This window comes from Rattus norvegicus, chromosome 10, assembly GCF_036323735.1.
Source record: "Rattus norvegicus strain BN/NHsdMcwi chromosome 10, GRCr8, whole genome shotgun sequence".
Taxonomy (NCBI): Eukaryota; Metazoa; Chordata; class Mammalia; order Rodentia; family Muridae; genus Rattus; species Rattus norvegicus.
Window position 1 is genome coordinate 58,993,808 of NC_086028.1, and position 11,725 is coordinate 59,005,532.

Consider the following 11,725-nt stretch of genomic DNA (forward strand, 5'->3'; position numbering starts at 1 on the left):
CACATCTGATATACATGTGTGGGGAGAACTAGATCCAGCCTATGTATGTTCTTTCAAACTCAAGAGCATCAATATAGAAAATAACATAAAGGAAATTACCAATGTACAGACTAGTTATTCAGGATGAGTGTGAATTAAGAGAGAAATGCATTTGTATCTTAGTAGACATGGCAGGAACTTGTCTATGAAAGGATGAAAGAGAGAAACCTGTAAAAAGTAGTTGGAGAAAAATCATTAATGATGTAGTGTTCACAGACATTAGGAATTCTGAAATTATAATTTCTATGATGACTTTCACATCCATTTTGGTAGAATGTGTCTTAGATATATATTTATTTAAAATTCTAAGAGCTGCTGATATTTTCTCATTAGGACACTGGAGAAGAAGAAGAATGAACAACAAAACTGTCACCACCCATTTCCTCCTCCTGGGATTGCCCATCCCCCCAGAGCACCAGGAACTGTTCTTTGCCCTGTTCCTGATCATGTACCTCACCACCTTCCTGGGAAACCTGCTAATTGTTGTCCTTGTTCAACTGGACTCTCATCTCCACACACCCATGTACTTGTTTCTCAGCAACTTGTCCTTCTCTGATCTCTGCTTTTCCTCTGTTACAATGCTGAAATTGCTGCAAAATATACAGAGCCAAGTACCATCTATATCCTATGCAGGATGCCTGACACAGATATTCTTCTTTTTGTTGTTTGGCTACCTTGGGAATTTCCTTCTTGTAGCCATGGCCTATGACCGCTATGTGGCCATCTGCTTCCCTCTGCATTATACCAACATCATGAGCCATAAGCTCTGTACTTGTCTCCTGCTGGTATTTTGGATAATGACATCATCTCATGCCATGATGCACACTCTGCTTGCAGCAAGATTGTCTTTTTGTGAGAACAATGTACTCCTCAACTTTTTCTGTGACCTGTTTGTTCTCCTAAAGTTGGCCTGCTCAGACACTTATGTTAATGAGTTGATGATACATATCATGGGCGTGATCATCATTGTTATTCCATTCGTGCTCATTGTTATATCCTATGCCAAGATCATCTCCTCCATTCTTAAGGTTCCATCTACTCAAAGCATTCACAAGGTCTTCTCCACTTGTGGTTCTCATCTCTCTGTGGTGTCTCTGTTCTACGGGACAATTATTGGTCTCTATTTATGTCCATCAGGTGATAATTTTAGTCTAAAGGGGTCTGCCATGGCTATGATGTACACAGTGGTAACTCCAATGCTGAACCCGTTCATCTACAGCCTAAGAAACAGAGACATGAAGCAGGCCCTAATAAGAGTTATCTGTAGCAAGAAAATCTCTCTGCCATGGTAGCACTTGGGATTGTTACATAATTTTATGTAATAAATGTATTGATGTTAAGATTTTATATCAGATAGTGTCTCCTATCATAGGACCTACATGAAAGGTCCTATATAACTGCTCAACACAACACAAGAGAGGAAGTTTAACATAGTAGGCAAAGTAAGGAAGATTTTTCTTTGATATCTGGTTACATTTTTCTTACTTTGCATAAATGACCCTGGAAATGTGTAGTGGATGAGGTACTTTCTAATATAATCTCTGTTCCTCTTTAGTTACTGCAACATTTTATTATTTTACCCTGACTTCCATGTTCACTGGTGTTTTAGTTAAAATCATTTAAGTAATGGATTTATTACAGTCAATAACAGTGAAATATCTCCACCATCCAACTTCCTTCTACAGATTTTTCTGCACTCACATTGACAGAATTTTTCTCTTAGTTCCTTTAATTATTTCCCAATACATGTTATTCTTTGTAACTAGTTTTGACTCTAAACAAATCAGGAGGAATTGCTTTGTACAATAGTGTCACTTTTATAATTTTTTGTCTTAATTTGAAATTGAGTAATAACCAGGCACCATTCAATTGTATTTACTTCTCTAAGATGAGGAAAAGAAGAAAAAGTTGGTAAATCTTCATGCATGTTTTGTATTTTACTTTGTAAATCATCTGTTTATAATAGATGGCCTTTTTTTTACCCTTGTGACAATCTCAAGGAAATAAGGGTTTGTTTCAAAGTCTGAAGAATGTGATGTACAGTGACTTCACATCTTATATGGAGGGGCAATATGTGAGCATGTATGAGACTGTAGACTTGTTTTATTATTTTGCATCATTTCTATAGAATAGGGAAATTATGTTTATTTTGTGATTTTTGCTTCACTGTGAAATGAACCCTGGTTCATTTATTTCCTCAGTTTTCCTTGATCATTAATGACACATAAACCCAGTTCATTATACTCCACTGAGCCCCAAAACAAACAATATCATCCCCATGTAAAGTCAATCTTGCCTCTAGATCTTCTCACTGTCTGGGAAACATCTCTATTTGAGCCTCTGTGTGATTTTCAATAGGAGCATGCACATTTTTAACTTTTTTTCCTACACACTCTTCTTTTTGTCCTTTAGCATTTTTCCTTGATTATGATATCATCTCTCACACAGTAATCTATGTAAGCACTAAGTGCCCTAAACTGCCACCTGAGGCTACTGTGATGTCTGAGTTCATGCTGATTCTGAGGCACATATCTGGATGTGATTTTTAAGAGATTTTGGTACCACTTCTAGGAATTGGGCATTTGTCACCAGGCTGGGACAAGGAGGTAGGCTCAGATAAGAATATTAGAAACAGTGAACATGGGGCTTTGTTTACTACTTTACTTAATTATTACCTTGTGTGATCTTGTTTACTACTTTGCTTGATTACTTTGTCTTTGATCTAAGAACTGACCATATTTTTTGATGTACCTAGAATGATATAAAAGCAGACTTGGAAAGAATAAAGCTGCTTCAGGCTCACCACTGACTGGAGTTGTGTTATATTTTTTTCCTAATAGTTTTTCTCCCTTTGCAATCCTACTCCCTCCCTTGAGACCATGTCGACAGATTCTTGGTTATGTGATTCTATTGGAACTGGAGTCTCTGTTGATGTCCACAGCTTGGGTTACCACCAAATTCCATGTAGATGTCTATGATATATGTTAAAACCTGAGCCCATGTCAGTATCCACAGACTGTGCTGCCACAAGGGGCCATAACTGAAGTGAGTTGCAGGAGGCCATGGTGATGTCCATGTCCGTGCTGCTGTTAGGCACCATGTCTGACTGCATGGTCTTTATTCAGCCAAGGTCTATGTTAATGTTTACAGCTTTTGTTGATAGTGAAGGCCTTATAAATGTCTGTGGTCAGTGCTGCAGTTTAAACCAATGTTGATGATTATGGGCAGTGCTCCAGCTAGGGGCCTTACTGATGTGAATGGTCTTAGCTATCACCTGAGACCACGATGTTGTTAATAGTCCAAAAAAGCTTCTTAGGACCTCATGAAGTACAGACCTTCATGTGGGCCTATGGTCTACTGCAGGAGGGGTCTGTGTTTGTGGTCTGTACTATTGCTAGAAATCATGTGGAGGCCCATGATTGTGTTTCCCATGGCTGTAAAGTGCAAGGGAGCTACTTTTGTTGTTGATTTCAATGACTGAAACTGCAAAGTTCAGAAGGAAGGACATGGAAGGATTCTTTGTCATCTTTTACTCTCCTTAAGCACACCACAAAGGCAACAACCTAGGCCGAAAACCACAGAAGTAGATGTGATAGAGTTTATAATGTGAAATTTTCAGAGAATCAATAAATGTGATATGTTGGAAAAAACAAAAGTATTTTAGTTTGGAAAAAAATGATAGTATGCTTTCCTCTAAAGTCTATAACTAGCTAGATTTACAGAATTAGGCATAAATTTCTTACTATTGATTGGGCTAAAAGTCCAATTATACAGCTGTTGGTTACACTCAAGATAAAAGTTCCACAAATGTGCCACTGGGGATAGTTTCCCATGCTGGTCATTTTGTGGTTCATAAAGTTTACAGTGGTGTCTGAATATTGATTGCTTTACTAACCTGACTTCTTTCATAGTACCTTCCAATACAATGAGGGCTAGTTCTCAAGGAGGGTACATCTGAGTCACTTCTAGTCAATTCTTCTAAGTATATGTCTGAAGTTCAAGGTGTCTTCAACAATAGGATTTTACCTACAAGGTTAAAACCAAAGGCAAGGACCATACTCTTTATTTTGGACTCCATGGTCTCATCTGACCAACAGCTCTGGGATTTTCTTAAGGTAGTCTATGATTCTTGTGAGGAGTATTAACTGACCATGATGCACATAACTGCATTGTGTATGTATATGTATATATACATACTGATGTATACTATATCTGCTTTTACAAGTATTAGGAAATAATGTGTTTGCTATAGGCTCTTAAAATGTCATGAGTATTATTTATCTCTGCTTTATCCCTCTTTCTCTGTATTACCCTGCTCCCACCCCAGCTAAAGTCCTCCTGTTTCCCCTTTCCCTATTCATAGCAACCATTCCCTGCTATCCCAGAAAATGACTGTCAACAAATGATGGTAAGTAAACAGGGAGAGTCAAGCAGAACTCTCATTTGCTATTGGTAGAATCACAAACTGATATAACCACAATGGAGACCATATAAGGAGTTACCAAATTGTATAGATCTGCTATCTTACTTGCAGGAATCAATAAGTTACTCCAGACATACTTGCTTAGCCACGTTCATTGTACTTTCTCTACTCACAATAACTGAAAAGGAAATCACCTAGCCATCCTTTAACAGATGGATGGATAATGACAATGTGGAGTAGACACATAGTTTCATTCTTCTGTAAAGTGAAACAAAATCATGAAACTTGTAGACAAATTGATGGACCTGGAAAATATTACTCTGTGTTGTAACCTAGACTAAGAAACAATCAGAAAACAATCAGGGGGTTGGAGGAAGGGCCTGAGAAGGAGACTTTGCTGAGTTTCTTTAAATGAATTATTTTTGGTTTCAGTTGTGAATCATGCTATTGCCATCATTCTCATCAGCATGGCTGTTGTTGGGATAGAGGAAGTATACTCTGTGTGTGTGTGTGTGTGTGTGTGTGTGTGTGTGTGTGTGTGTGTGTGAGAGTGAGTGTGTGTGATGGTTAGCTTATATTAAATTGAAGATGTTTAACTGTTCTAAGGATTTTCTGGACTCCTTAAAATATGTTATGTATAGAATAACATAAAAAATAAAGACAGTTTGTCTTTTTTGTATGTATCTTTCTGAATTCCTCCAATTCTGTAACTGTTGTAGCTATGACTCCCAATATTGTTTGGATTAAGTTCAGGGAAAGATGTACTTGTCTTGTTCCTGATTTTAGTGGTAATGTTTTGAGAGTTTTTTTTTTACATTAAGCATAATGCTGGCTACAGCTTGGCCAGTTATAGCATTTATTATGTTGATATATGTTCCTTTTTTCAATTATTTTATTTATTTATATTCCAAATGTTGTCTCCCTTCCTGGTCTCCTCTCTGCAAGCCCCCATCACACACCCCCTTCTTAGCCTCTCAAAAGGTGTTCACCCACCCACTCCTGCCACTCCCTTCTAACATCCACCTTCATAGGTGCAACATGAATCCACAGGACCAAGCTTATTCCCACCCAGTGATGCCAGAAAATGTAATCCTCTGCTTCATATGTAGTGCGAGCCATGGTCCAAACCATGTATATGCCTTGGTTGGAAGTTTAGTCCCTGGGAGCTCTGAGGGGTCCAGTTAGTATTGTTGTTCTTCCTATGGGGTTGCAGTGTCCTTCAGCTTCTTCAGCCATTCTCATAACTCTTCCAATTCTCCTAAGCTCATTCCAATATTTGTTTGTGAATATCTCCAAATGTCTTCGTCAGGTTCTGGCAAACCTCTCAGAATATAGATATACCAAGCTTCAATATGCAAGCACTTCTTGGCATAAGCAGTAGCATTGGTGTTTGGTGAGAGCAGTTAAGATGGATCCCAAGGTGGGGTGGTCTCTGCATGGCCTTCCTTCAGTCGCTGCTGCTCTATATTTGTTCTCATGTTTCCTTTAGACAGGAACAATTAGGGGTTAAAAACTTTGAGATGGTTGGCCCCATCCCTCAAATGTAGACCATGCCTACCCACTGAAGGTGGCCTCTTCAGGTTCTATCTCCCCACTATTGGGTATTTTGTCTAATGTCATCCCCATTGGCTACTAGGAACCTCTCATCCTTGGCATCTGGGACATTTTAGTGGACTCCCTGTTCCCTATACCACTGGTACATATTTCTATTCATTCTCCTGGCCCTCTGGACTTCTCACCTGTCTCTTCCTATGCATGACTCTGTCCTCTTTTTTCCCTCACCCCTCTCCTCTCATATTAATCTCCTTCTATCCCTCTGCCTCCCATAATAATTTTGTTTTCCCTTCTAAGTGGGATTGAAGCGTCCACACTTTGGACTTCTTGTTTAGCTTCATATGATCTGTGGGTTGCATCAAGGGTATTCTGAACTTCGGGCTAATATCCACTGATCATCGAATACATACCATGAATACATACATACCTCTTGAGTCTAGGATACTCACTGAGGATATTTTCTACTTCCATCCATTTATCACAAAATTCATGAAGTCTTCCTTTTTTGAGCTGAGTAGTAATCCATTGTGGAAATGTGCCCATTTAGGTATCCATTCTTCAGTTGATGAACATATGGGTTGTTTCCAGCTTCTGGCTATTATAAATAAGGCTGATATGAGCATAGTGGTATATGTGTCCTTGTTATGGCTTGGAGCATCTTTTGGGTTTTGGGTATATTCCCAAGAGTGGTATAGCTGAGTCTTCAGCGAGAACAATTTCCAATTTTCTGAGGAGCCACCAGATTGTTTTTCTAGTGGTTGTACCAGCAATGGAGGACTGTTCCATTTTCTTCACATCCTTGCCAGCATCTGCTGTCACACAAGTACTTGATCTAAGCCATTCTGAGTGTGTAAATTGGAATTTGAGTCATTTTGATTTGTATTTTATTTTTAAAATATTTTTTATTTATTTTACATTCTAGGTTTTATTTGCCTCTTGGTCCTCTCTCCAACTATTCCACATCCCATACTCTGAAGCTCCCATCTCCACCAGAATGTCTCCACCCAACCCACTCTATCAGACCTCTAAACTTCCTAGAACCTACAGTCTCTTGAGGGTTAGGTGCACTTCTTTGACTGAACAGAGACTATGGAGTCCTCTGTTGTATATGTGTTAGGGGCAGCACCTCAGCTGGTGTTTGCTGCCTGGTTGGTGAACCAGTGTCTCAGAGATCTCAGGGGTCTAGGTTAATTGAGATTGCTGGTCCTCCTACAGGGATGCACTCCTCCTCAGCTTTTCCCAGCTTTTCCATAATTCAACTAGAGGTGTCAGCAGCTACTTTTCATTGGTTGGGTACACATATCAGCATCTGACTCAGCTAATTTTTGGGTCTTTTGGAGGAGAGTCATGATAGGACCTTTTTGTGAAGGCCCCATAGCCTCAGCAATAGTGTCAGGTCCTGGGGCCACCCCTTGAGCTGAATCTCACTATGGGCCTGTCACCTTCTTTTTCTCAGGCTCTCCTCCATTTCCTTCCCTGCATTTCTTTTACATAGGAAGAAATGTGGGTCAGAATTTTAGATATGGGATAGCAACCCTATCCCTCACTTGATGCTCTGTCTTTTTCAGGAGGTGACCTGAACAAGTTCCCTCTCCACAATGTAGGGCATTTCATTTAGGTTCTCTTATTTGAGTCATGAGAATCTCTCACTTCCTAGGGCTCTGGTATATTCCATTCTAAAGGTTCCTTCCAACCTCCTTTCTCCTGAGGTTACCTGTTTCCATTATTTCTGCTGACCCTCACAGTTTCAGTCCTTTCCCCCAACCCAATACTAGATCATGTTCTCCTCTCCTCCAACCCTCAAACTCTTTTCCTTCCCTGTCCTACCTCCGTCCCTCCCCACTTGTGGTTGCTTTCTTCTTAATCCCAAGTGGGACTGAGGCATACTCAGCTTGTTGACCCTTTTGAGTTTTGTGGACTGTATCTTGGGTATTCTGTACATTTTGACTAATGTCCACTTATTAGTGATTATATAGCATGCATGTCCTTTTGGGTCTGAGTTACCTCACTCAAGATGATATTACCTAGTTCCATCCATTTACATGCAAAACTCAGGATGTCCTCATTCTTTTTTTTTTATTAACTTGAGTATTTCTTATATACATTTCGAGTGTTATTCCCTTTCCCGGTTTCCGGGCAAACATCCCCCTCCCCCCTCCTCTTCCTTATGGGTATTCCCCTCCCAGCCCTCTCCCCATTGCTGCCCTCCCCCCAACAGTCTAGTTCACTGGGGGTTCAGTCTTAGCAGGACTCAGGGATTCCCCTTCCACTGGTGCCCTTACTAGAATATTCATTGCTACCTATGAGGTCAGAGTCCAGGGTCAGTCCATGTATAGTCTTTAGGTAGTGGCTTAGTCCCTGGAAGCTCTGGTTCCTTGGCATTGCTGTACATATGGGGTCTCGAGCCCCTTCAAGCTCTTCCAGTTCTTTCTCTGATTCCTTCAACAGGGGTCCTATTCTCAGTCCAGTGGTTTGCTGCTGGCATTCGCCTCTGTATTTGCTGTATTCTGGCTGTGTCTCTCAGGAGCGATCTACATCCGGCTCCTGTCGGTCTGCACTTCTTTGCTTCATCCATCTTGTCTAATTGGGTGGCTGTATATGTATGGGCCACATGTGGGGAAGGCTCTGAATGGGTGTTCCTTCTGTCTCTGTTTTAATCTTTGCCTCTCTCTTCCCTGCCAAGGGTATTCTTGTTCCCCTTTTAAAGAAAGAGTGAAGCATTCACATTTTGATCATCCGTCTTGAGTTTCATGTGTTCTAGGCATCTAGGGTAATTCAAGCATTTGGGCTAATAGTCACTTATCAATGAGTGCATACCATGTGTGTTTCTCTATGATTGGGTTGCCTCACTCAGGATGATATTTTCCAGTTCCAACCATTTCCCTATGAATTTCATAAAGGCATTGTTTTTGATAGCTGAGTAATATTCCATTGTGTAGATGTACCACATTTTCTGTATCCATTCCTCTGTTGAAGGGCATCTGGGTTCTTTCCAGCTTCTGGCTATGATAAATAAGGCTGCTATAAATATGATGCACCACGTGTCTTTGTTTAATGTTGGGGCATTTTTGGGGTATATGCCCAAGAGAGGTATAGCTGGATCCTCAGGCAGTTCAATGTCCAATTTTCTGAGGAACCTCCAGACTGATTTCCAGAATGGTTGTTCCAGTCTGTAATCCCACCAACAATGGAGGAGTGTTCCTCTTTCTCCACATCCTCGCCAGCATCTGCTGTCACCTGAGTTTTTGATCTTAGCCATTCTCACTGGTGTGAGGTGAAATCTCAGGGTTGTTTTGATTTGCATTTCCCTTATGACTAAAGATGTTGAACATTTCTTTAGGTGTTTTTCAGCCATTCGGCATTCCTCAGCTGTGAATTGTTTGTTTAGCTCTGAACCCTATTTTTTAATAGGGTTATTTGTCTCCCTGCGGTTTAACTTCTTGAGTACTTTCTATATTTTGGATATAAGGCCTCTATCTGTTGTAGGATTGGTAAAGATCTTTTCCCAATCTGTTGGTTGCCGTTTTGTCCTAACCACAGTGTCCTTTGCCTTACAGAAGCTTTGCAGTTTTATGAGATCCCATTTGTTGATTCTTGATCTTAGAGCATAAGCCATTGGTGTTTTGTTCAGGAAATTTTTTCCAGTGCCCATGTGTTCCAGATGCTTCCCTAGTTTTTCTTCTATTAGTTTGAGTGTGTCTGGTTTGATGTGGAGGTACTTGATCCACTTGGACTTAAGCATTGTACAGGGTGATAAGCATGGATCGATCTGCATTCTTCTACATATTGACCTCCAGTTGAACCAGCACCATTTGCTGAAAATGCTATCTTTTTTCCATCGGATGGTTTTGGCTCCTTTGTCAAAAATCAAGTAACCATAGGTTTGTGGGTTCATTTCTGGGTCTTCAATTCTATTCCATTGGTCTATCTGTCTGTCTCTGTACCAATACCATGCAGTTTTTATCACTATTGCTCTGTAATACTGCTTGACTTCAGGGATAGTGATTCCCCCTGAAGTCCTTTTATTGTTGAGGCTAGTTTTAGCTATCCTGAGTTTTTTGTTATTCCAGATGAATTTGCAAATTGTTCTGTCTAACTCTTCGAAGAATTGGATTGGTATTTTGATGGGGATTGCATTGAATGTGTAGATCGCTTTTGGTAAAATGGCCATTTTTACTATATTAATCCTGCCAATCCATGAGCATGGGAGATCTTTCCATCTTCTGAGGTCTTCTTCAATTTCTTTCTTCAGAGGCTTGAAGTTCTTATTGTACAGATCTTTTACTTGCTTGGTTAAAGTCACACCGAGGTACTTTATATTATTTGGGTCTATTATGAAGGGTGTCGTTTCCCTAATTTCTTTCTCGGCTTGTTTCTCTTTTGTGTAGAGGAAGGCTATTGATTTATTTGAGTTAATTTTATACCCAGCCACTTTGCTGAAGTTGTTTATCAGCTTTAGTAGTTCTCCGGTGGAACTTTTGGGATCACTTAAATATAGTATCATATCATCTGCAAATAGTGATATTTTGACTTCTTCTTTTCCAATCTGTATCCACTTGACCTCCTTTTGATGTCTGATTGCTCTGGCTAGAACTTCAAGAACTATATTGAATAAGTAGGGGGAGAGTGGGCAGCCTTGTCTAGTCCCTGATTTGAGTGGGATTGCTTCAAGTTTCTCTCCATTTAGTTTAATGTTAGAAACTGGTTTCCTGTATACGGCTTTTACTATGTTTAGGTATGGGCCTTGAATTCCTATTCTTTCCAGGACTTTTATCATGAAGGGGTGTTGAATTTTGTCAAATGCTTTCTCAGCATCTAATGAAATGATCATGTGGTTTTGTTCTTTCAGTTTGTTTATATAATGGATCACGTTGATGGTTTTCCGTATATTAAACCATCCCTGCATGCCTGGGATGAAGCCGACTTGATCATGATGGATGATTGTTTTGATGTGCTCTTGGATTCGGTTTGCCAGAATTTTATTGAGTATTTGTGTGTCGCTATTCATAAGGGAAATTGGTCTGAAGTTCTCTTTCTTTGTTGGGTCTTTGTGTGGTTTAGGTATAAGAGTAATTGTGGCTTCGTAGAAGGAATTCGGTAGTGCTCCATCTGTTTCAATTTTGTGGAATATTTTGGATAATATTGGTATGAGGTCTTCTATGAAGGTCTGATAGAATTCTGCACTAAACCCGTCTGGACCTGGGCTCTTTTTGGTTGGGAGACCTTTAATGACTGCTTCTATTTCCTTAGGAGTTATGGGGTTGTTTAACTGGTTTGTCTGTTCCTGATTTAACTTTGGTACCTGGTATCTGTCTAGGAAATTGTCCATTTCCTGCAGATTTTCCAGTTTTGTTGAATATAGGCTTTTATAGTAAGATCTGATGATTTTTTTAATTTCCTCTGAATCTGTAGTTATGTCTCCTTTTCATTTCTGATTTTGTTAATTTGGACACACTCTCTGGGTCCTCTCGTTAGTCTGGCTAAGGGTTTATCTATCTTGTTGATTTTCTCAAAGAACCAACTTTTGGTTCTGTTGATTCTTTCTATGGTCCTTTTTGGTTCTACTTGGTTAATTTCAGCTCTGAGTTTGATTATTTCCTGCCTTCTACTCCTCCTGTGTGTATTTGCTTCTTTTTGTTCTAGAGCTTTTAGGTGTGCTGTCAAGCTGCTGACATATGCTCTTTCCTGTTTCTTTCTGCAGGCACTCAG

The 11,725-nt window shown here is 39.9% G+C and overlaps 1 protein-coding gene across 1 annotated transcript; it reads left to right on the plus strand.

Annotated features, from left to right (window-relative positions):
* Positions 1 to 392: 392 nt before the first annotated feature.
* On the plus strand, positions 393 to 1,331 carry Olr1493 (olfactory receptor gene Olr1493). Its single transcript, NM_001006609.1, is given in 1 exon segment — positions 393 to 1,331. A coding segment is annotated over 1 exon segment (939 nt).
* Positions 1,332 to 11,725: the final 10,394 nt, after the last annotated feature.